We start from the raw sequence: 26,839 nt of genomic DNA on the forward strand, positions 1-26,839 counted from the left end.
CCCAATTCACCCACCCCACCATTCACAGTCCCCCCACCCTTCAACCCACTGCACCCCCCCCCCACCCCCGCCAGTGGTTCACCACCCAGTGCGGTCTTTCTCCATGATTCACAGCCCACCAAAGCCCCTCATGAACCGTTCTCCCTCACACAGAGGGACACATTCTGCCATTCATTCATCTCTGGGGAGGAGGGAAGGTCAAGTTCAGCACAACAGCAGAGCTGAAGCCTCATTTAATGAACAATAGGGGCATGTAGGTAAATCCAACAGTTTCAACTGTGCTTTCACAACTTAATGTCCAATGTTACATGCGTGTCAAGTACTTCCCCGTTTTACATTACGTTACCAGAGTCCAGTGTAGTCTTTGCCTGGAGGTCTTTGTAAGGATGTTTATAGTCATAAACTGCTGTTTTCTGTGGCTGAGTTGTGATTTCTCTGACCAACTTTGGTGGAGGCTCAGCAGTCCATGTAAATGAGAGGAAGAGGGCACAGGACACACTCACAAAGCTCGTTGGCATCCTGCTGGAACCTGGAACTCTGCAAAAACAAGCACAGACTCCATCAGCAGCTCCAAATCACAGGGTCCACGATGGGCAGTCAGACAGGCTACAGGCAGTGGCAGCTGTAAGCACCACAGTGCTAACGATTTGGAGAGCATTCCAGTGGAAGATTACTGAGAAACAGCAACTCAAAACCACTGGCCTAGTGGGAGTGATGGGAGCAGGGGGCAATGGAGGGAGAGAAACAAACCCCATCAGGGAGTGGGGGACAAACATGTTATACTGGGCACTTCATGGCAACACAGAGTGTGCTTAATGTCATACTTGGTTACTGTACCTTGGCTGCATTCATCACAACCTCAGTGAGATTATCTTGCTCGTTTGATGTGCTTCAATTTTACTCGAGGCTCAAACTCTAGAAGAACTGGAAGACAGATATTGTGTGTGAATCTAAACATCCTTTAGAAGTTTTTTCAAAAACAAACTGCTGGAGGCACTCAGGCGGCTTCTGTGGAGGGAAATGGACAGTCAATATTTTGGGTGGAGACCCTTCATTTGGACTGAAAGATAGAGGGGAGATAGCCGGTACAAAGCAGTGAGGGGAAGGGGTGGGGCAGGTACACTTTGATGCTCAAAGTGGTGGCGCAGGTCGACTCTGTGGTTAGGAAGGCATATGGTGTATTGTCCTTCTTCAATTGGGGAATTAAATTTAGGAGCCAGGAGGTATTGTTGCAGCTATATAGTCAGACCCCACTTAGAGTACTGTGCTCAGTTCTGGTCACCTCACTACAGGAAAGATGTGGAAGCCATAGAGAGGGTGCAGAGGAGATTTACAAGGATGCTGCCTGGGATGCAGAGCATGCCTTATGAAAGCAGGTTGAGGGAACTCGGCCTTTTCTCCTTGGAGCGACGGAGGATGAGGGGGGGACCTGACAGAGGTGTATAAAATGATGAGAGGTATTGATAGGGTAGATAGTCAGAGGCTTTTCCCCAGGGCTGAATTGGTGGCCACAAGAGGACATACGTTTAAGGTGCTGGGGAGTAGGTATAGAGGAGATGTCAGGGGTAAGTTTTTTTACTCAGAGTGGTGAGTGCGTGGAATGGGCTGCCGGAAATGGTGGTGGAGGCTGATACGATAGGGTCTTTCAAGAAACTGTTAGATCTGTATATGGAGCTGAGTAAAATCGAGGGCTATGGGTAAGCCTAGTAATTTCTAGGGTAGGGGCATGTTCAGCAAAGCTTTGTGGGCCAAAGGGCCTGAATTGTGCTGTAATTGTTTTATGTTCTAAGTATACTGTGCTGGATACTTTTGGGGGGGAACGACCTACCAGAGGAAAGCCACAGCAGCCAGGTCTCTGGCACTGAGTCTGGCTCAGAAGTGACGGGGTGGGAAGAGGAGTGCAGTAGTGATAGGAGATTCATTAGTTAGGGAAACAAATAGGAGATTCTGTGCACGAGAACAAGATTCCCAGATGTTATGTTGCCTCCCAGGTACCAGGGTCAGAGGCATTTCAGATCAAGTCCACAGCATTCTTAAGGGGGAGGGTGAGCAGCCAGAAGTCATGGTCCACATCAGTACCAATGACATAGGCAGGAAGGGCGATGAGGTCCTGCACAGTGAGTTCAGGGAGCGAGAAGCCAAGTTAAAAGACAGGACCTCCAGGGTGGAGATCTCAGGATTGCTACCTGTACCACGTGCGAGTGAGCAAGAAATAGGAAGATCATGCAGTTTAACATGTGGCTAAGGAGATGGTGCAGGAGGGAGGGCTTCAGATTTTTAGATCATTGGGTTCTCTTCCAGGGCAGGTGGGATCTGTACAAATGGGACAGTTTGCACCTGAACTGGAGGGGGAACCAATATCCTTGCAGGAAGGTTTGCTGGTGCTGCTCGGTGGGGTTTAAACTAGAGTTGCTGGGGGGGGGGGGGGCACTGGGAACCAGAGTGGCAGGGCAGCAAGTGGAGTAGCTGTTGGGGAAGTAGATGTTAAGCCTACAAGCAAAGACAGAAATCGGCTAGTTGATGAGTGTGGTGGGACTAATGTTCTGAGATGTGTCTGTTTCAATGTGAAGAGTATTGTAGGTAAGGCAGATGAATATAGAGCATGGATCAGCACGTGGAATTATGATGTTGTAGCCATTAGTGAGCCTTGGTTGCAGGAGGGGCAGGACTGGCAGCTCAATGTTCTGGGGTTCTGATGTTTCGGACATGATAGAGGGGGAGGTATTAAAGGGGGAGGGGTGGCATTACTCATCAGGGAAAATGTCACGGCAGTGCTCAGGGAGGACATACTCGAGGGCTCGTCTACTGAGGCAATCTGGGTGGAAGTGAGGAATAAGAAATGGACGACCACATTAATGGGACAATATAATAGACCTCCCAATAGTCAGTGGGATTTAAAGCACAAATTTGTAGAGAGATAGCAGACTGTTGCAAGAAAAATAAGGTTGTGATAGTAGGTGATTTTAACTTTCCACATATTGACTGGGACTCCCATACTGTAAAGGGGTTGGATGGGATAGAGTTTGTCAAATTTGTTCGGGAAAGTTTCCTCAATCCATATGTAGAGGATCCGACTAGAGAGAGCGCAATACTGGATCTCCTCTTGGGGAATGAGACAGGCAGGTGACAGGAGTGTGTGTAGGGGAACACTTTGGATCCAGTGATCATAATTCCATTAGTTTCAAGATAATTATGGAGAAGGATGAAACTGGTCCTTGGGTTGAGATTCGATACTGGAGTAAGGCCAATTTTGATGGCATCAGATCTGGCAGGCGTGGACTGTGATAGGTTGTTTTGCAGCAAAGAGATACTTGGTAAGTGGGAGGCCTTCAAGAGTGAAATATTGAGAGTACAGAATCTGTATGTTCCTGTTAGAATAAAAGGCAATGCTAACAGGTTTAGGCAATCTTGGTTATTGAGGGATATTGAGGCCCTAGTAAAGAAAAAAAGTGGCGTATATCAGGTATCAGCAGGTAGGATCAAATGAGGCACTTGAGGAATACAAGAAATGCAAGAGAACACTGAAGAGAGAAATCAGGAGGGCTAAAAGAGGACATGAGTTTGCTCTGGCAGACAGGATGAAAGAGGATCCCAAGGGTTTCTACAGCCAATATTCAGAGCAAAAGGATAGCAGGGACAAAATTGGTCCACTTAAAGACCAGCATGGTCATCCATGCATGGAGCCGGAAGAGATGGGGGAGATCTTAGATGAATTTTTTGCATCTGTATTTACTCGGGAGACAGACACAGAGTCTATAGAACAGAGGCAAAAGAGTGGTGAGGTCATGGACCATATCCGGATTACCAAAGAGGAGGTGCTGGCTGTCTTGAGGCGAATGAAGGTGCATAAACCCCCAGGGCCTGACCAGGTGTCCCCCATCGGACCTTTGTGGGAGGCTAGTGCAGAAATTGCAGGGGCCCTGGCAGAGATATTTAGAATGTCCTTAGCCATGGTTGAGGTGCCGGAGGACAGGAGGATAGCTAATGTTGTTCCATTGTTCAAGTAAAGCTCTAAGGATAAGCCAGGAAATTATAGGCCGGTGAGCCTGATGTCAGTCATGGGTAGATTATTGGAAGGTATTCTGAGGGACAGGATATATAAGTATTTGGATAAACAGGGCCTGATTAGGGATAGTCAATGTGGCTTTGTGCGTGGTAGGTCATGTCCAACCAATCTTCTAGAGGTTTTCAAGGAGGTTACCAGAATGTCGATGATGGAAAGGCAGTGGACATTGTCTACATGGACTTTAGCAAGGCCTTTGACAAAGTCCCGCATGGGAGGCTGGTCCAGAAGGTTAAGTCACTTGGCATTCAGGATAAAGTAGTCAATTGGATTCAACATTAGCTTAGCAGGAAAACCCAGAGAGTGGTAGTAGATAGTTGTGTCTCTGAATGGAGGTCTGTGTATAGTGGTGTGCGGTAGGGATCGGTGCTGGGTCCTTTGTTGTTGATCATCTATATTAATGATTTAGATGATAATGGGGTAAACTGGATCAGCAAATTTGCAAATGACACCAAGATCGAGGGCACACTAGACAGTGAGGAAGGCTATCAAAGCTTGCACCATGATCTTGACCAGCTCAGTAAATGGGCTGAAAAATGGCAGATGGAATTTAATGCAGACAAGTGTAAGGTGATGCACTTTGGGAGGACAAACCAGGGTAAGACTTAGACAGTGAATGGTGGGGCTCTGAGGTGTGGAGTAAAACAAAGGGACCTGGGAATACAGGTCCATAGTTCCTTGAAAGTGGCGTCACAGGTAGATAGGGTCATGAAGAGAGCTTCTGGCACTTTGGCCTTCGTAAATCACAGCACTGAAGACAGGAGTTGGGATGTTGAAGTTGTACAAAACGTTGGTGTGGCTGAATTTAGAGTACTGTGTGCAGTTCTGGTCACCAGCAGAAGGGATATCAATAAGCTTGAAAGAGTGCAGAGAAAATTTATGAAGATGTTGCCAGGACTTGAGGACCTGAGTTTTAGGGAAAGGTTGAATTGGTTAGGACTTTATTCCCTGGAGCGCAGGAGAATGAGGGGAGATCTTATAGAGGTGTACAAAATTATGAGGGGTATAGATAGGGTGAATGCATGCAGGCTTTTTCCCCTCAGGCTGGGTGAGACTAGAACTAGAGGATATAAGTTTAAGATGAAAGGTGAAATACTTAAGGGGAATCTGCAGGTAAACTTCTTCACTCAGAGGGTGGAGCGAGTGTGGAACGAGCTGCCAGTGGAAGTGGTAGATGTGGATTCAATTGCAACATTTAAGAGAGGTTTGGATGGGTGTATGGATGGGAGAGGTTTGGAGGGATACGGTCCGGATGCAAGTAGATGGGACTAAGCAGAAGATCAGGTGGCATGGACTCAATGGGCCGAAAGGCCTGTTTCTGTGCTGTAGTACTCTATGACTCTGTAAGAGCTGGCAGGCGATGTGGATCCAGGTGAGAAGGGGAGAGTGGAAATAATGACAGAAGCTGGGAGGTGATAGGTGGAGGCCACAAAGAGCTGCAGATGGCGGAAGTTAATAGCAGAGGAAGGTGAAGCATGGAACCAAATAAGGGAGGTGGGGAGGGCAGATGGGAAGAGTAGTGGGAGGGCAACCAGTGGGAGGGGTGTGTGGGTGATGGGCAGATGGAGTGGGTGGGGGAGGGGAAAGAGACAGGGTGATGCGGGTTGGGGGTGAGGGACGTACAAGGAACTGGGAAGATCAGGAGGAGAGAAAAGGGACAGAGGGGAAGCAGGTTACCTGAAATTAGAGAATTCAATGTTCTTGCCATCGGCGTTGTTCCTCTAGTTTGTGTTTGGCCTCACCCTGGCAGTGGAGGAGGCGGAGGACAGACAGGTCAGTGTGGGGATGGGAAGGGGAATTAAAATGGCTGGCGACTGGGAGCTGCAAACGGCCATGGCGGATGGAACGAGGAAAGACTGTTGGATTAAAGTGCATTTATTTCAATGCAAGAGGTCTGGCAGGTAAGGTGGAGAACAGGGCATGGATAGCTAGGTGGGACCGGGATATTATAGCCATTACAGAAATGTGGCTAAGGGAGGGACAGGATTAGCAGCGAAATGTTCCAGGGGACAGGTGCTACAGGCGGGATCGAGGAGGAGGAAAGAGAGGAGGGGGAGTTACATTTCTGATGAAGGAGAACATCACGGCAGTAGTCCAAGATTAAATTACTGAGGGATCATCCAGTGAGGCTTTATGGGTGGAGCTGAGAAATAAGAAGGGGATGGTCACCTTGTTGGGATTGTACTATAGGCCCCCTGATAGTCAACAGGAATTAGAGGAACAAATACGCAAGGAGTTTGCAGAATGATAGGGTTGTCATAGCAGGGGATTTTCACTTTCCCGATATAGACTAGGGCTGCCGTGGTGCTAAGGGCTGAGATGAGGTCGAATTTATTGTGTTCCGGAAAGTTTCCTCACGCAATATATTGAAGACCCTACTAGGGAGACGGCAAAGCTTTACCTACGCTTGGGAAATGGGACAGGATTTGACATTTCTACCCTGGGAAAAAGACTCTACCTACCTACCTATCGATGCCTCTCATAATTTTATAAACCTAAATCAGTGTCCCCTCAGCCTCTGACACTCCAGGGAAAAGAACCGAATTTTGTCCAATCTCTCCTTATAGCTAATACTCTCTAATCCAGGCAGCATCCTGTGAACCTCTTCTGCACCCTCTCCAAAGCCTCCACATCCTTCCTGTGATGGGGCAACAAGAACTGAAGACAGTACTGCAAATGTGGCCTAACCAAAGTTTTGTAAAGCTGCAACGTGCCTTCCTTACTCTTATACTCAATGCCCTGACCAATGGAGGCAAGCATGCCATACACCTTCTTTACCACCCTATCCATTTGTGTTGCTACTTTCAGGGAGCTATGGACTAGGACCCCAAGATCCCTCCGTACATTAATGATGCTAAGGGCCCTGCCATTTACTGTATACTTTCCCTTTACATTTGACCTTCCAAAGTGCAATTTCTCATACTTCCCTGGATTAAACTCCACCTGCCATTTCCCCATCTTTATCTGAAGCTCATTGATATCCTGCTGTATCCTTTGACGACCTTCTTCACAACCGATATCACAAATAACAGAGGTCCCAGCACTAATCCCTGCGGAACTCCCCAGGCACTTTCTCCTGCAACCGTAGGGAGCGCAACATCCAGCTTACATCTCCGTCACTCACCACCATCTAAGGACCTAAACAGCCCTTCCAGATGAGGCAGTACATTCGCATGCATCTCCCCCAGCCTCGTCTATTGCATTTGGTGCTCTTGATGTGGCCTTCTCTACATTGGTGAGACCAAGCGCAGACCAGGCAGCCGCTTTGCTGAGCACCTGTGCTCTGTCAGCTATGGCCGTATGTTGCCGGCCATTTTAATTCCCCTCCTCATTCCCACAACTGACCTGTCTGTCCTCAGCCTCCTTCATTGCCAGGGTGAGGGTGAGCATAAACTAGAGGAACAGAACCTCATATTCCCCTGGGTCGTCCACAACCCAATGACATGAACACTGAATTCTCCAGTTTCAGGTAAATTGCTCCCCTTCTGCCCCTGTCCCTTTTCTAACCCCTCCCCCCCCCTCACCTGATCATACCATTTCTCCTACACCCATCCCACCCTCTGAGCCCCTCCTCCACCCACTCCATCTGTCACCCAGAACAACCTCCCCCACTGGTGTCCTCTCCCCACACTGTTTCCCATCTGCCCTCCCCACCTCCCTTTTTTGGTTCCACCTTCCTCTCCTATCAGATTCCATCATCTGCAGCCCTTTGTAGCCTCCACCTATCACTCCCAGTCTCTGTCACTTATTACATCTGCCTATCACCCTCCCCCCTCACCTGGATCCACCTACCACTTGCCAGCTCTTGCTCCAACCCTCCCCCCCACCTCTTTATACTGGCTACCTCCCCTCTTTCAGTCCATATGAAGGAACCTGACCCGAAACGTCGACTGTCCATTTCTCTCCACAGATGCTGCCTGACCCGCCGAGTTCCTCCAGCAGTTTCCTTGTCTCTCCAATAATTTCCCTACCACTGATGTGACACTCACGAGCCTATAATTGCCTGGATTATTCTTACTGCCCTTCTTAAACAGAGGAAGGACATTGACCACTAGGTGGGGAATCACTTCCCATGTTGCCTTCCCGCTTACCAGGGCCCCGGTTTCTACAGCTCTTTCCCACTCACCAGGGCCCCAGTTTGTGTTGAATCTCCCATTCAACTCACCCTGCTCCTGTTTCCCACCTACTCTTTAAAAATCCAAGTCGAGTTTATTGTCATATGCACAAGTGTGCACAGGTGCAATGAAAAACTTACTTGCAGCAGCATCACAGGCACAGAGCATCAAATAAGCAGCATTCACAAGAGAACCATCAACTGTACACAATTTTTACAAGAAAAACACATTTAGAACAAGAAAAAACAAGGTCTATTTTAGTGTAAAGTGATCAAAATGGTCAGTGTTTCTGAACTGCAGTGATTAAACTAACCAGCGTCCTCTTTCTTGGGCTCCCTTTATACCTGTCTGGTACACTGGGAATCTTATAACACTGCATAGCATCTAGCAAAAAAAGTGGATTAATACTGTGTGGGGTATCAATGGGAATAGCATACAATTGTCCAGAAAATGTGTCAGGTTATCCGAGTTTTACTGCACCAGGTAGTATAAGAAACTATTCAAAAGCCATTCTGTGAATTCCTCATCTGAGCTACCTTTGCCCACTACTTACTGTGCATGGTATAAAAGAGTGCAAACACCAGAACTGGGAAGATGGAGATGAGCCCAGCAAGAATACCCCGTACTATCAGCAGTTCATTTGAATATCGGCATTGAATAGCTGGACAGCAAGGGGGGAAAATCACACTGTGAGAATCTCAGTATCATTATTAATGCAGACATGGATCACAGAAACTAACGCAGCCCACACAAGGACACTTGTCTAATGATTCATGGTTATACAAGTATCAATATTATGTACAATTCATATGCAGCAAAACATTATAGATAATAAGACACAAACATACTAACTCCTCAATTTACAAAAATTTCTCCGTAACACCTTTGAATCTTAGAGGAATGTATTTTCAAGTAACAAAGCTATTTTCCACTAAAATATACTTCAGCTCTGTGCATCGGAATACTTTGAACCAAAATTTCCATCACTCATTTCCCTCAGCCGTTTCAATTTCCAAAATTTTGCTTAACGTAATTTTCCAGAAATTTACCCTTTTTATTAATCAAAGACTGGCAGTATTAAATACAGCCCACAGTGTTAAAGACACCAAAATCACAACACACACTGAAAAACAGTTATGAATTATGGAGACCACGGTGTTAACTGTTGTCCACACACAAAGACAAACACTACAGACGAGAGGCAGCAGCAAGATTCAACACAGTCCACACAAGCACAATGTCAGAAAGTACCTATTACAGAGATAGCACTGTTAAACATGGTCACATACAATGTCAAACAGTTCAGATTACACTTTGAAATGTTCAATGCAGCCCATAGTATCGTCTAACAGTATGAGAGGATACTGATTAAGTGTAAAAGACACCAATCCTCAGTAGTTTACACAGAAAAACAATATAGACCAAGATGAAATTTTACTCACACTATCAAACAGTACAGGTTAGAAAGACAACAAGTTTAAATACAGTGCCCACACACCAGCGTGAATAATATTAAACATAGTCGACAAACAGTGCTAAACAGTATAGAGACATCAATATCAAATGCAGGATTTCAATTAGATATTGATTCAGTATCCTCTTTGGGGGGCTTTATACATAACAAATCTAGGAGAACAAGTACGCCCTTGGCATTGACATATTACCAGTTCACTTATCTAACTGCTACAAATGGCACTGCCTCACCTACTACTTTGGTTTTCCAATTTTCATTCCTCTGGCACACTCACCAATGTGTACAGTGTTGTAGAGTAACACAGATGGAACCAGCACAGAAACCGGGCCCAGTAGATACATGGTACAACGATGATCTGGAAGCGAATAAAACAGTTCATCTCAGTTCTTCATTTTCTAAAGGGACCATGTTACCTTACCATTCCTAAACTACAAGTGGACACTAGTGTTCCATGTACTCCACACCCCTGAACAACAATCATTTTCCATACTAGAGGGCTTGAGTTGTAAGGAGAAACTGGACAGGCTGGGACTGTTTTCCCTGGAGTGCAGGAGGCTGAGGGGTGATCTTATGAGGGGCGTAGATAAGGTGAATGGTCACAGTTGTCTTCCCCAGGGTAGGGGAGTCTAAAACTAGAGGGCATCAATTTAAGGTGAGAGGGGAAAGATTGACAGGGGATGTGCAACTTTTTCCACACAAAAGGGTGGTGGGGATGTGGAATGAGCTGCTAGAGGAAGTGGTAGAGGCAGCTACAACTACAATGTTTAAAAGACATTTTGACAGGTACATGGATAGGAAAGGTTTAGAGGGATACGGACCAAATGTGGGGAAATGGGAATAGCTCAAGTAGATAACTTGGTTGGGATGGATGTGAAGGGCCTGTTTCAGTGTTGTATAGCTCTATACTGTGGTATCATCTGCTTTTGAACATGGAGGAATCTCTAAGCCCAATCATGACCATGTCCTGATAACCAGGGATCACACTGTATATATAATACATCCCCAGTATCACAGACAGAATCACATCATTAATGAATTCATTGTTTGTATGACCATCCACTTGTGAAGGGACTGTGAACAGAAAGCCTCCTGCAGCTGGGCAGAGGAAGAGAACAGACACGGCAATGAATATCACTCTTTAAACTTACAGTTATTGAATACGAATATGGAAGACTCCTCGGTTTCTGGATTTAGGAAGAGTACAGCAACATAGATGATCATCGTTACACTGAAGACACAACCAAACCCTGCAATGATTCTGAACAATGGTGCGAATCCTGGAAAAGGGACCAGAGGGTGCTGTGAAATATCAGAGTGATATGGGACTTCACCCACTGCACTCCGAGCCTTGTCCACTCAGTTCTATAACATTGCCTGATGAGAACCAAGGCTGGATCTGTCAGTCAGTCTCAAACAAAAACATAGCAGAACGGGCACGTGAAGAAGGAGGAGGAGAAAGTCACCGAGGAAGGAGGGATGTGGAAAGCAAGGGAGAATTGTTGCCTTTTCATTCCCCGGTGCAATCATCAATGGTAGGGCTAGCATCATTGTCCCTCCCTAATCTCTCAAATCGAATGGCTTGCTGCACCACCTCAGAGCTCTGGACTCGCACACGCATCAGATAGGATGACACAGCTCGTCTGATGGGCATCAGTGAACTAGACAGCCTTGCCTGCCAAAACAGCAATGTCACTGTCGCCCTAAGTGAAACCAGCTTTTTATTCCAGTTTGTTTAATCACTTGTTTTAAGTGGGAAATAAGTTCATGCCTGCAGGTCAGTGATCAAAGCCTCCGAATGCGAGTCAAGTGGCTTAACCACTGAGCACATGAGAGCAGGTGAGAGTGAGTGTGGGCCAGTGCTGCAAACTGACACTAACAGCAATGGCAGCCTGGCACGCAGCAGTAGTGCTTGTGTTTACAAGGTGTACAGGCCCGAGCAGCCACCTGCAGGCCCGAGCATCATACAAATGAGGCACTGGAATTGGCCAGGGGCCTAGAAGGTAACAGACAAGTTCTGGTAAATGGGATTATTGAAGGTCAACGTGGACGTGTTGGGCCGAAGGGCCTATTCCTAGACTGAACGGCTCTGTGGGCTCTTACCTGAATCACATACACAGAGAAGACTTGCAATGAGCAGGCAGATAAACGATAGAAGCTGAAAGGTCAGAAAGATGGTGGTAAATTCTCTCCGGTACTTCTCAACTGCAAAAATGAAAACAGATTACCACAACATTATGGGTTGAGAATCAACAAATCTGATATTGTAATCTCAAAAGGACAAGGAGTTGACGAGCACTGAACACAAACACCTTGTGTATTCCTGATGATGATGAAGGTGATCATTATAGCTGCGATGAAGGAGGTGGAATTACTGACCAGAGCAACGACCGACATCAGATATGCATAGAAAATAATCAACAGAATACCTGAAACAGAAAAATAACACCAATTTACTTCAGCTAAACTACATTGTTCATTTGTATGTTTCAATGTCTCAGTGAGGCCATCTCTCATTCTTCTAAGCTCTCGAAGGTAGAGACATATCCTACTCCATCTCTTCTCGTATCCAGTAACTGAAGCATCTGCCAAGAACATTTGATGAATCTTTGCTCCCTCTGAAGCAGGTTCATCATTTTTTTTAAAACACCACTTCTGTACATAAGACAAGTAAAGTTTTATACGGAAACAGAAAATGACTTAAAAAGCATCCATACTGGAAAGTTCTTTGATGTGTTAAGATTTGCTAAACGAGGTTGGAGAGCTACAGGCACAATTAGCCATGTGGCATTATGATTTTATGGCAAGAGACGTGGCTAAAATGTGCAGAGCTGGGTACTAAATATTCCTCAATGTAACGTGTTCAGAAAAGACAGAGAAGGGAAAAAAGATGGCTAAAGAGAAAACTGCAGTACTGGAGAGAGAGAGAGAGAGAGAGAGAGAGAATACCCAAGAACAGATTCTTTCATCATCCAGCCTGCAATATCCATGACATCCAGCAATCCTTGGACCCATATTGGACCCAAACCGACATTATTTCTCTTTTGAATTATTCCAATTTGCCCGATGAAGACGGAGCTGCAAGAAACTGCTCCAGTCTAATTCTGCCAGGTCCTGTCTTATGATATGTTTGGTAAAGAGAGATTGAATATGATTTCCTCATACTCACTGAAAGTTAGTCCGGTAAAGGTCTGTTGTCATTCCGACATGCAGCAGAGGGACTGCTGGGAAGTTTGCTCAGGTGGGAGACTCGACAAGCAGGGGCACAGACTCAGTGTAAAGGGCTGGATATTTAGGGCTGAGATGAGGAGGAATTTCTTTACTCATTGCGTGGTGAATATCTGCAAATTTCTTCTCCAGATATGCTCAATGATGGAGTATATTCAGGGTTGAAATTGGTGGATTTTTGGGTACTAAGGGAATCAACAAATCTCGACACATCAAGCAGCACAGTGGAGTTCATTCTAGTGAATGAACCCTGACATTGGGTGCTGCAGAACCTCTTGCTGCTTCTACTCCTCATGTTTCATATTAAGACAGCAATCAGATGGGATGACAAAAATGGTTAACGAACTGGGACAAATTGCGCGTATCACACTTCCATTAAACAGCAGAGACAGAATTTGGTACCAACGAGCTAACTGTTTGCATAACATTGCTCCAAGAAATCTCCATCACAATCCAACATTCCAAGGGAAACACAGTCACAGCTCAGCAGAATGTAACACGTTTCCCTGTTGCTCCCACTACATCTTAAGAAATACTTTATGTTACCATGGGATTGGCAATTCTATAACCACAGGGGCAGGGCAGGAACCAGCAGGTTAATACCATATCTCATTGGAAATTTCACAGCGAGGAAATTAATTTCAGAAGATTAAGATATATTTTACAGGGGACAGGAAAATGTTCCATTTTCTACAAAGTGGTTAGCACTATAAATCTCACCCAGTACAATCAAAAAATAATCTGTGTGGCACATGGTGTCCAACTGTGAACTCTCCCTTAATACAATGCGAAATCCTACCGTTTGCAGTGACAAAGTGAGTGTTTTGGTTTTTGCTGACGTCATTGGTTATTCTGCAGGTATACAAGCCACAGTCCGAGACTTCCAAATTATCAATGAATAGCGAAGTACCATCTAATCCTACTCTGTAATGTGAATGGTTCTTCAATTGCACACCATCTTTCAGCCATTCGATGTCAGTTGCTTTGCCAGTTTTCACAACGCAGCTCAGCCGAACACGATCTAAGACATAGTTGGGGACCTGGAAGATCAGTGGGGTTAGCAACTGATCTGTTAGAAAGTAAAGACAAAGTTGGTCAAACTTAATCAGTCTTCAGATTCCCAATCCTACTTATAACAGTCTTGACGAGAGTATAGGAGAGAACTCTCTCACCCCGTGCACAAGGTCATGAGTTCAGCTTTCACTGCAGGGAGTTGAGGCAATAACACAGAGTGACATTTGCTGCAGAGTGAGAGAGCAGAACACTGCACCATCTCGGATGCTAACTTACAAATAACATATTATAGCTCTCTGAAAGTGGCTGCACAGGTTGATAGGGTAGTAAAGGCGGCATATGGCATGCTTGCCTTAATAGGTCGAGGCATTGAGTTCCATGAAACCACAGAAGAACCATAGAAAAACTACAGCACAGAAAACAGGCCATTCGGCCCTTCTAGTCTGTGCCAAAACATTATTCGGCTAGTCCCATTTACCTGCCCCCAGCCCATACCCCTCCAGACCTCTCTCGTCCATGTATCTATCCAACTTACTCTTAAAAGTTGATCGAGCCCGCATTTGCCACATCAGATGGCAGCCCGTTCCACACTCCCACCACTCTTTGAGTGAAGAAGTTCCCTCTAATGTTCCCCCTAAACCTTTCCCCTTTCACCCTAAAGCCATGTCCTCTTGTACTTCTCTCTCCTAATCTAGGTGGAAAGAGCCTACTTGCATTAACTCTGTCTATGCCCCTCATCATTTTGTATCATATCTCCCCCCCATCTTCTCCGCTCCAAGGAATAAAGTCCTAACATGCTCAACCTTTCCCTGTAACTCAACTCCTGAAGACTCGGCAACATTCTTGTAAATCTTCTCTGCACTCTTTCAATCTTACTGACATCCTTCCTGTAGTTCGGCGACCAGAACTGCACACAATATTCTAAATTTGGTCTCACCAATGACTTATACAACCTCACCAAAATATTCCAACTCCTATACTCAATACTTTGATTTATAAATGCCAGGATGCCAAAAGCCTTTTTTACAACCCTGTCCACCTGTGACTCTACTTTCAAGGAATTATGTATCTGAACTCCCAGATCCCTTTGCTCCTCCGCACTCCTCCGTGCCCTACCATTTACTGTGTATGTCCTACCTTGATTTGTCCTTCCAAAATGCAACACCTGACACTTGTCTACATTAAACTCCATCTGCTATTTTCTGGACCATTTTTCCATTTGGTCCAGATCCCTCTGCAAGCTTTGAAAGCCTTCCTCACTGTCCACTACACCTCCAATCTTAGTGTCATCAGCAAACTTGCTGATCCAATTTACCCCATTATCTTCCAGATCATTGATATATACAACAAACAACAATGGCCCCAACACAGATCCCTGAGGCACACCACTAGTCACAGGCCTCCAATCTGAGAAACAACCATCCACAACCACTCTCTGTCTTCTCCCACACAGCCAATTTCGAATCCAGTTTACAACCTTTCCATGGATACCCATTGACTGAACTTTCTGAACTAATCTCTTGTCAAAGGCCTTACTAAAGTCCATGTAGACAACATCCACAGCCTTACCTTCATCTACTTTCTTAGTGACCTCCTCAAAAAACTCCACAAGATTCGTTAAACAGCATGCACAAAGCCATGCTGACTATCCTTAATCAACCCTTGGCTATCCAAATACTTCTATGTCCTATCTCTCACAACACCTTCCAATAATTTACCCACTACTGATGTCAGGCTCACTGGCCTGTAATTACCCGGTTTACTCTTCGAGCCTTTCTTAAACAATGGAACAACATGAGCTATCCTCCAGTCCTCTGGCACTGCACCCATGGCTAAGGGCATTTTAAATATATCTGCCAGGGCCCCTGCAATTTCTACACTAGTCTCTCTCAAGGTCCAAGGAAATATCTTGTCAGGTCCTGGGGATTTATCTACCTTTATTCGCTGTAAAGCATCAAGTACCTCCTCCTTTTTAATCTCTATATGTTCCATGACACTACTGCTTGTTTCCCTTCCTTCCATATCCACGATGCCAGTTTCCTGAGTAAATACTGATGCAAAAAAACCGTTTAAAACCTCCCCCATCTCCTGAGGCTCCACACATATACAACCACTCTGATCTTCTAGGGGACCAATTCTGTCTCTTACCATCCTTTTGCTCTTAATATACCTGTAGAAACCCTTCGGGTTTACCTTCACATTATCTGCCAAAGCAGCCTCATGTCTTCTTTTTGCCTTCCTGATTTCCTTTTTTAGTATTTTCTTACATTTTCTATACTCTTCAAGTACCTCATCCGTTCCTAGTTGCCTATACCTGCTATATACCTCTCTTTTTCTTAACCAGCTCACCAATATCCCTTGAAAACCAAGGTTCCCTATGCTTGCTACCCTTGCCTTTAATCCTGACAGGAACATACAAACTCTGCACTCTCAAAATTTCATCTTTGAAGGCTTTCCATTTACTGAGCACATCCTTGCCAGAAAATAACTTATCCCAATCCACCCTACCTAGATCCTTTCTCATTTCCACAAAATTGGCCTTTCTCCAATTTAGAACCTCCACTCGAGGACCAGACCTATCCTTATCCATAATTATCTTGAAACTAATTGCATTATGGTCACTGGACCCAAAATGCTCACCTACACATACTTCTGTCACCTGACCTGCCTGGTTCCCTAATAGGAGATCAAGTATTACATTCTCTCTTGTTGGTACCTCTATATTTTGATTTAGAAAACTTTCCTGAACACATTTGACAAATTCCAAGCCATCCAACCCTTTCGCAGTGTGGAAGTCCCAGTCAATATGTGGAAAGTTAAAATCCCCAACTATTACAACTTTCTGTTTCTTACATCGGTCTGCTATCTCCCTACAGATTTGTTCCTCCAATTCTCTCTTGACTATTGGGCGGTCTATAATACAACCCTATTAGTGTGGCCACACCTTTCCTGTTCCTCAACTCCACCCATATGGCCTCTGTAGACGAGCCCTCCGGGCTGTCCTGTCTACGCACAGCTGTGATCTGTTCCCTGACCAGTAATGCCACTCCTCCCCATTTCATCCCTCCCCCTTTCATCCCTCCCCCTCTATCACGTCTGAAACAACAGAAGCCCAGAACATTAAGCTGCCAGTCCTGCCCCTCCTGCAACCATGTCTCACTAATAGCAATAACATCGTAATCCCACATGCCAATCCACGCCCTAAACTCATCCGCCTTACCTACAATACTCCTTGCATTGAAATAGATGCACCTGAGAACATTACTATCATGTACAAACCTTTGATTTCTGTCCATACCTGCAGACCTCGCATGATCATTTTCCTCCTTTCTTCTCTAACACTCTGGTTCCCCTCCCCCTACAAATCTAGTTTAAACCCACCAGAGCAGCACTAGCAAACCTACCCGCAAGTATGTTAGTCCCCTTCCAGTTCAGGTGTAAACCGTCCCTTCGGAACAGATCCCACCTTCCCTGGAACAAAGCCCAAGTATCCAGAAACCTGAAGCCCTCCCTCCTGCACCAACTCCTTAGCAACGTATTTAGCTGCATGATCCTCCTATTTCTAGCCTCACTAGCACGTGGCACTGGTAGCAATCCTGAGATTGCAACCTTGGAGGTCCTGTCCTTTAACTTTGCACCTAATTCCCTAAACTCTCTTTGCAGGACCTCCTCCTTCTTCCTATCCACGTCATTGGTCCCAACATGGACCACGACATCTGGCTGCTCACCCTCCCTCCTGAGAATATCAAGAACTCGATCTGAGATATCACAGACCCTGGCACCAGGGAGGCAGCAGACCATCCGGGATTCTCGATCTCTCCCACAGAATCTCCTATCTGTCCCCCTACCTATTGAATCCCCTATCACTACTGCTCTCCTCTTTAACCTCCCTCCTATCTGAGCTGAGGGTCCCGTCTCAGTGTCAGAGACGCGACCACTGTAACTTGTCTCTGGTAGGTCATCCCCACCAGCAGTATCCAGAACGGTATACTTATTGTTGATGGGAACGGCCACAGGGGTGCTCTGCTCCTTCTGTCTAATCCCCTTCCCTTTCCTAACTGTCACCCAGCTACCTACCTCCTGACTTTTAGGTGTAACTATCTCCCTGAAACTCCTATGTCTGCCTCTACCTCCCGAATGATCCAAAGTTCATCCAGCTCCAGCTCCAGTTCCAGTTCCCTAACACGGTTTGACAGGAGCTGCAGCTGGATGCACCTTTTACAGGTGTAGTCATCAGGGATAAGCGTGCTGTCCCTAACTTCCCACATACTGCATTCGGAGCACACAACTGCCCTAGCTGCTGCCTTCATTACCCAATCCAACTTTAATTAGCTTAAAGGAACTTACAGGCCTTACCTCTCAGGGTGCTAGCTCTTCCTCGGCCTCTGCTCGCCGAAGACTCTTGAGCCAGAAAGTTATGTTGCAGCTTTATAAAACTCCAGTCAAGCCACATTACAGAAAGGATGTGGAGACTTTGGGGAGGGTGCAGAAGAGGTTTGCTTGGATTAGAGGGCATGTGCTATCAGGAGAGGTGTGACAAATGGGTTGTTTTCTCTGGAGAAGCAGAAGCTGAGGGGAGACCTGATAGCGGTTTATAAGATGATAAGAGGCATAGATAGTGTGGGCAGCCGGTATCTTTCTCCCAGGATTAAAATGTCTAATACCAGAGGAACACACAAGATGGAGACACAAGAAATTCTGCAGATGCTGGAATCTGGAGCAAAACACAAAAAGTGCTGGAGGAACTCAGCAGGCCAGGCAGCATCCATGAAAGGAAATAAACAGTCCACATTTCGGGCTTAGACCCTTCATCAGGACTGGAAAGGAAGAAGGCAGAAGCCAGAATAAGAAGGTGGGGCGGGGGGAAGGGGGAGAAGTACATGCAGGCAGGGGATAGGTGAGTCCAGGTGAAAGGCGAGTCCAGGTGAGAGGGGGAATGTAGTGAGTGGGGGAGAGGGAGAAGATGTAATAAGCTGAGAGATGATAGGTAGAAGAGGCCAAGGGCTGAAGAAGGAGGAATCCAGTAAGAGAGGGCAGTGGCATCTTGAATTTTATAAATAACTTGGATGAAGAAGTGGAGGGGTGGGTTAGTGAGTTTGCAGATGACATAAAGGTTGAAGGTGTGGATAGTGTACAAGGCTGCCATAGGTTATAATAAGATATAATATAGATAGGATGCAGAGTTGGGCTGAGAAGTGGCAGATGAAGTTCAACCTGGAAAAGTGTGAAGTGATACACTTTGGAAGAACGAACTTGAAGGTAGAGTACAAGGTTAATGGCAGGATTCTTAGCAGTGTGGAGGAACAGAGGGATCTTGGGGTCTATATCCTAGATCCCTCAAAGTTGCTGCACAAATTGATAGGGTGGTTAAGAAGGCGTGTGGTGTGCTGGCCTTCATTAGAAAGGGGATTGAGTTCAAGAGTCGCAAGGTAATGTTGCAGCTCTATAAAACTCTGGTTAGACCACACTTAGAGTATTATGTTCAGTTCTGGTCACCTCATTATAAGAAGGATGTGAAACCTTTAAAGAGGGTGTAGAGGAGATTTAACAGGATGATGCCTGGATTAGAGAACATGTCTTATGAGGAAAGGTTGAGTGAACTAGGGCTTTTCTCTTTGAAGCAACACAGGATGAGAGGTGTATAAGATTATGAGGGCATAGGTAGAGCGGACAGCCAGCACCTTTTCCCCAGGGTGGCAATGGTCAATACCAGAGAACATCCATTTACGGTCAGAGAAGGAATGTTTAGGGGAGATGTCAGAGGTAGGTTCTTTACACAGAGAGTGGTGGGTGCCCAGAATGCACTGCTGGGGGTGGTGGTAGAGGCTGATACAATAGGGACATTTAAGAGACTCTGAGGCACATGGAAGTAAGAAAAATGGAAGGTTACAGGCTGTGTAGGAGGGAAGGGTTTAAACCTATTAAACGTTGTAATTGTATCTGCCTTTACCTTTGGCACTTCGTTCCATATACCCACCACACTCTCTGAGGAAAACTTGCCCCTCAGATCATGTTATGGGAATATTTCTCATTATCCACCCTGCCTACATCCCTCATAATTTTGTAAACCTCTTTTGGTACCCCTGAGCCTCCTCTGCTGCAAGGAAAACAAATGCAGCCTGTTGTGTGTCTCCTCATGGAAAGGTTACATCCCATGCAAAATATCCTGGTAAATCTCCTCTGCAGCCTCTCCAGTGTAATTCGTGTCCTTCCCACAACGTGGCAACCAGACCTGTACTTCATCTGCTTTCTTTATCAACTACCTGGGCCACCATAAGTTCTATAGTGTTCCCGATCATCAGGCCTACCACTATTTCTGTTAATTTTATAAGCCTCTGAATTTAATGCTATCTTTAATTTATCTTATCAGATATGAATGAATGACTTTAACTGCTGGTTTTTGTGCCTTAAAGGAATGTTTCTTTGCCTTATTTCTTTCAAGACTAATTGTTGTCTGCATCATCCTGCCCTTCAATGTATTCCCCTAATCAAGCACAGCCTACTGTTCTCTCACGCCTTCATAATTTCTGGGGTTTAATTAAGACTCTAGCTTTGCATGGATTTACAATGCTTTCAGATCTGATGTAGCATGCTGGTATATCATGGTCGCTGTTTCCAAAGATCCCTTGACAAGATTATCATTTAACCCCTTTTCATTGCACTAAACAGATGTAAAATATCTTTTCTCTAACCACAAACAATCCACGTGAGGAACTCAGCTGGTCGAGCAGCATCTGTAGGAGAAAGGAATTGTCAATGTTTCTGTTCGACACCCTGCCGAAATGTCAGCTACTCCATTCCCCCCCCCACAGATGCAGCTCGACCCACTAAGCTCCTCCAGCAGATTGTTGCTTCAGATTCCAGCATCTGCATTCTCGTGTCTCTCGGCTGCTCTCTAGTTGGCTCCTCAGCAATATCAATGTTGAAAAGCATCTTGTACACATTCTGTGCATCTTCTATTTTATTACAACATATTTGATTTGCCAGTCTACACGTAGGTTAAAGCCTTCTAAGATTACCATCCTATGACTGTTGGTTATCCCCTCATTCTCTACAACTTCCGCCACCTCCAACGGAATCCCACCACTAGGCACATCTTCCCCTCACCTCCTCTCTCCGCTTTCCAAAGGGACCACGCTCTCCGCGACTCCCTTGTCCACTCGTCCCTCCCCATTGATAACCCCCGTACATTGGCGAGACCTGACGCAGATTGGGTGACCGCTTCGTCGAGCACCTTCGCTCTGTCCGTCACAACAGCCAGGACCTCCTGGTAGCCACCCACTTCAATTCCACGTCCCACTCCCGCACTGACATGTCCATCCACGGCCTCCTCTAGTGCCACGTTGAGGCCAGACACAGGTTGGAGGAGCACCACCGTGTATTCCGCCTCGGTGTTCTCCAACCTGATGGCATCAACACCGATTTCTCTAACTTCCAGTAACCCCACCCTTCCTTTTCCTTTCCCCACACTCCTTTGTCTTTCCTTATTCCTGTGGCTCCCTTGCCCTGCCTTGATGACCTGCCCATCTCCTCCCCTCCATTTTTCCATCCTTTACTCCATGGTCCACTGCCCTCTCCTACCGGATTCCTCCTTCTTCAGCCCTTTGCCTCTTCTACCCGTCACCTCTCAGCTTATTACATCTTCTTCTCTCCCCCACCCACCTACCTTCCCCCCTCACCTGGACTCACCGATCACCTGCCTGCATGTACTTCTCCCGCTCCCCCCACCTTCTTATTCTGGCTTCTGCCCTCTTCCTTTCCAGTCCTGATGAAGGATCTCGGCCCAAAACGCGACTGTTTATTTCCCTCCATGGATGCTGCCTGACCTGCTGAGTTCCTCCAGCACTGTGTGTATTGCTCCAGATTCCAGCATCTGCAGAATTGCATGTCAGGGTTACTGATTTACCTGTTACACACAACTCTAATTTCCTGATTTATGCCCCACCTATGCCTGTAAATAAATAAGCTATTTCTTAACTCAGCCCAAATTAATTTTAGTTCTACATCATGATCTGCCAAGCAAAGATCATATCTCACCGCTGAACTCTTCTACTTGTTAATATAAATGCTAACCACACCTTTGCTTTTCTGCCTGTCCTCCCTAAATGGAAAATGCCCTGAAATATTTAGTTCCCTGCTTTGGTCACCCTGCAGCCACAAAGGAAGGGAAGAGAGAGAAATTTAGTCAGCTAACGCATTGAAGGACTACAGTCCATGTGGTGAAGGCACCCTCATTTGCTGTTGGGAAGGGCATTTCATTCCTTGTGCCTCTAGTTAGGGCTGCAAGAACAAGCCAGGGAACCACAACCAGTGAGCCTAACATCAGTGGTGACAAAGTTACTGGAGAGGATTCTCAGACAGGTTCTAGCTGCATTTGGAAAGGCAAGGACTGATTAGGGATTGTCAGTGTAGTTTTGTGCATGGGAAATCATGTCTCACGAATGTGATTGAGTTTTTTTAAAAAAGGTGACCTCAGAGAATTGACGAAGGTAGGACCATAGACATCGTCTACATGGACTTTAGCAAGGCTTTTGACAAGGTCCCGAATAACAGTCCGGCCTGGAAGGTTAGATCACATGGGATCTAGGGTGAGGTAGCCAATTGAATACAAAATTAGCTTGGTGGTAGGAGTCAGAGCAGAGAGTAGTTTTTCCAGATTGGAGCCTGTGACCATTGACGTGCCACAGGGATCAGTGGGTCCACTGGTGTTCGTCATCTGTGTTAATGATTTGGATGAGAATGTAGTTGGAATGATCAGTAAGTTTGCAGATGACACAGAAACGAGTGGTATAGTGGATAGAGAAGGTTATTGAAGATTATGACAATATCCAGAACTTGGAAAGTGGGCAAAGGGATAGAAGATGGAATTTAACTCGGACAAGTGCAAAGTGATGCATTTTGGGAAGGTAAACCAGGGCAGGACTTACACAGTAAAAGGCTGGGCCCTGGAGAGTGTTGTAGAACAGAGCGATCTTGGGGTACAGGTACATAGTTCCCTGAAAGTGGCAACAGGGTGGTGAAGACAACATTTGGCATGCCTGCCTTTATCGGTCAGTGCATTGAGTATGGGGGTTGGAATGTCATGTTACAGTTATACATGACGTTGGTGAGATCACACCTGGAAAACTGTGTACAGTTCTAGTAACCCAGCTGTAGGAAAGATGTCATTTAGCTGGAACAGGTGCAGAAACAAATCCTGAGGAGATTATTGGGACTGGAAGGCTTGAGTTATAGGGAGAGATTGGATAGTTGGGACTTTTTCACTGAAGTGTAGCAGGGTGAGGGCTGACCTTGTAGAACCATAGAACAATACAGCACAATACAGGCCCTTCGGCCCACCATGTTGTGCCGACCTTCAAACCACACCTCAGACTATCTAACCCTCTCCTCCCACATATCCCTCTATCTTAAATTCCTCCATATGCTTATCTAACAATCTCTTGAACTTGTCCAATGTATCAGCCTCCGCCACCACCCCAGGCAGCGCATTCCATGAACCAACCACGCTCTAGGTGAAAAACCTCCCTCTGACATCTCCCTTGAACTTCCCACCCATAACCTTAAAGCCATGCCCTCTCGTCTTGAGCATTGGTGCCCCGGGAAAGAGGCGCTGGCTGTCCACTCTATTCCTCTTAATATTTTGTTTACCTCTATCATGTCTCCCCTCATCCTCCTTCTCTCCAATGAGTGAAGCCCTAGCTCTCCTCATAATCCATACTCTCTAATCCAGGCAGCATCCTGGTAAATCTCCTCTGCACCATTTCCAACGCCTCCACATCCTTCCTATAATGAGGCGAGCAGAACTGGAACCAGTACTCTAAGTGTGGCCTAACCAGAGTTTTATAAAGCTGCATCATCACTTCGCGGCTCTTAAACTCGATCCCCCGACTTATGAAAGCTAACATCCCATAAACTTTCTTAACTACCCTATCCACCTGTGAAGCAACTTTCAGTGATCTGTGCATATGAACCCCCAGATCCCTCTGCTCCTCCACACTGCCCAGAATCCTGCCATTAACCTTGTACTCCACCTTGGAGTTTGTCCTTCCAAAGTGTACCACCTCACTCTTCTCTGGATTGAACTCCATCTGCCACTTCTCAGCCCAGCTTTACATCCTATCAATATTCCTTTACAAGCTTTGACAGCGCTCCACACTATCCACAACACCACCGATCTTTGCGTCATCTGCGAACTTGGTGACCCACCCTTCCACCCCCTCATCCAAGTCATTAATAAATATCACAAAAAGTAGAGGTCCCACAACCGATCCCTGTGGGACACCACTAGTCACAGCCCTCCAATCCGAATGCACTCCCTCCACCACAACCCTCTGCTTTCTACAGGCAAGCCAATTCCTAATCCACACAGCCAAGCTTCCCTGGATCCCTTGGCCTCTGACCTTCTGAAGAAGCCTACCATGAGGTACCTTATCAAACGCCTTACTAAAATCCATATAGACCACATCTACTGCACTACCCTCATCAAGCTTCCTGGTCACCTCTTCAAAGAACCCTATCAGGCTTGTGAGGCAAGATCTTCCCTTCACAAAGCCATGCTGGCTGTCCCTGATCAGACCATGATTTTCGAAATGCTCAAAGGTCCTTTCTAACAGACATAAGGCTCACTGGTCTGTAATTCCCTGGACTATCCCTACTACCTTTATTGCATAAGGGGACAATATTCGCCACCCTCCAGTCCTCCGGTACCATTTCCGTGGCCAACGAGTACTCAAAGATCCTAGCCAGCGGTTCAGCAATCTCCTCCCTCGCCTCATGAAGCAGCCTGGGGAATATTCCGTCAGGCCGTGGGGACTTATCTGTCCTAATATTTTCTAACAGCTCCAACATATCCTCTCTCATGATAGCTACATGCTCTAGAACATTACCCCTACCAACACTGTCTTCAGCGTCATCAAGACCCCTCTCCTTGGTGAATACTAAAGAGAAGTATTCATGGAGAACCTCACCCACTTCCACAGCTTCCAGGCACATCTTCCCACCTTTGTATTTAATCGGACCTACCTTTACTCTTGCCATCCTTCTGCTCTTTACATATGAGAAAAAAGCCTTCGGATTCTCCTTAACCCTACACGCAAAGCCTTTTCATGTCCCCTTCTTGCTCTCCTCAGCCCCTTCTTAAGTTCCTTCCTTGCTACTCACAAGCCCTATCTGATCCTTGCTGCTTACACCTTATGTATGCTGCCTTCTTCTTCCTAACTAGTTGTTCCACCTCTCTTCTCACCCATGGTTCCTTCACTCTGCCATTCCTTCTCTGCCTCACCGGGACAAATTTACGCAAGAGATCCCTGAACAACGACCACATCTTCATAGTACATTTCCCTTCAAAAATATCATCCCAACTTACACTTGCAAGTTCTCGCCTTATAGCCTTGTAATTCGCTTTTCCCCAATTAAATATCTTCCCTTCCTCTTTGCTCCTATCCCTGTCCATGACGATGCTAAGGGTTATGAAGCAGTGGTCACTGTCCCCCAAATGCTCACCCACCGAGAGATCTGTCACCTGACCCGGTTCATTACCTAAAACTAGATCTAATATGGCATTCCCTCTAGTCGGCCTGTCAACATACTGTGACAGGAATCTGTCCTGGACACACTTAACAAACTCCACCCCGTCTAAACCTTTGGCACTAAGCAGGTGCCAATCAATATTTGGGAAGTTGAAGTCTCCCATGATAACAACCCTGTTATTCTTGCACCTTTCCAAAATCTGCCTCCCAATCTGCTCCTCAGTATCCCTACTGCTACCGGGGGGCCTATAGAATACTCCCAGTAGAGTAACTGCTCCTTTCTTGTTCCTAACTTCCACCCATATTGACTCTAGAGAGGATCCTCTTGCATTTAAGTAAATGCACTTTAGCCCATCCACCTTAACTACTTTTATACCCTATATTCTGCTTCTCCTTCCTCAAAGCCTCTCTACCTGTTAGATCTGAATTTCCCCATCCCCTTCTTCCTCTGACCTACTCCTCCGGTTCCCATCCCCCTCGCAAACTAGTTTAAACCCTCCCAAACCACCCTAGCAAACCTGGCTGCAAGGATATTGGCCCCCCTCGGGTTCAGGTGTAACATGTCCTCTTTGTACAGGTCCCACCTTCCCCAGAAGAGATCCCAATGATCCAAAAATCTAAAACCTTCCCTCCTGCACCAACTTCTCAGCCACAAATTTATTTGCCATCTCCTCCTATTCCTACCTTCACTATCGCATGGCACTGGCAGCAATCCCGAGATTGCTACCCTTGAGGTCCTGTTCTTCAGCCTTCTGCCTAGCCCCCTATACTCACTTTTCAGGACCTCATCCCTCTTCCTACCTATGTCGTTGGTAGCAACATGAACCACGACTTCTGGCTGTTCTCCTTCCCGCTCTAGAATCCTGTGGACCCGATCAGTGACATCAGTGGCAGTAGAGGCTTATTTAATCATGAGGGGCATATAGAACATAGAGCAGTGCAGCACAGTACGGGCCCTTCGGCTCACAATGTTGTGCTGAACTATATGAACACCTACTCCATGGTCAATCTAACCCTTCCCTCCTACACAGCCCATAACTCTCCATTTTTCTTACTTCCATGTGCCTATCTAAGAGCCTTTTAAAGTCCCTACTGTATCAGCCTCTACAACCACCCCCGGCAGTGTGTTCCAGGCACCCACCACCCTCTGTGTAAAGAGCCTACCTCTGACATCTCCCCTGAACATGCCTTATCTGACCTTAAATGGATGTCCTCTGGTATTGGCCTCTGAAAAGGTGCTGGCTGTCCTCTCTGTCTATGCCCCTCATAACCTTATACACCTCTATTAAGTCACCTCTCATCCTACCTCGCTCCAAAGAGAAAAACCCTAGCTTACTCAACCTTTCCTCATAAGACATGTTTTCTAATCTAGGCAGCATCCTGGTAAATCTCCTCTGAACCCTCTTTAAAGCTTCCACAT

The 26,839-nt window shown here is 46.1% G+C and overlaps 1 protein-coding gene across 1 annotated transcript in view; it reads right to left on the reverse strand.

Moving 5' to 3' along the window:
* Nucleotides 1-216: 216 nt before the first annotated feature.
* Nucleotides 217-26,839, reverse strand: part of LOC127586054 (uncharacterized) — a 40,871-nt gene continuing 14,248 nt past the window's right edge. The window contains exons 4-10 of the mRNA XM_052043840.1: nucleotides 13,677-13,946; nucleotides 11,962-12,078; nucleotides 11,753-11,854; nucleotides 10,801-10,929; nucleotides 9,927-10,007; nucleotides 838-924; nucleotides 217-537 (exon numbers count right to left, since the gene is read on the reverse strand). Coding sequence (XP_051899800.1) covers nucleotides 869-924; nucleotides 9,927-10,007; nucleotides 10,801-10,929; nucleotides 11,753-11,854; nucleotides 11,962-12,078; nucleotides 13,677-13,946 — 755 coding nt within the window. The 3' untranslated portion in view covers nucleotides 217-537; nucleotides 838-868. The remainder of the gene's footprint in view (nucleotides 538-837; nucleotides 925-9,926; nucleotides 10,008-10,800; nucleotides 10,930-11,752; nucleotides 11,855-11,961; nucleotides 12,079-13,676; nucleotides 13,947-26,839) is intronic.

Source organism: Pristis pectinata, chromosome 34 (assembly GCF_009764475.1).
Source record: "Pristis pectinata isolate sPriPec2 chromosome 34, sPriPec2.1.pri, whole genome shotgun sequence".
Lineage (NCBI taxonomy): Eukaryota > Metazoa > Chordata > Chondrichthyes > Rhinopristiformes > Pristidae > Pristis > Pristis pectinata.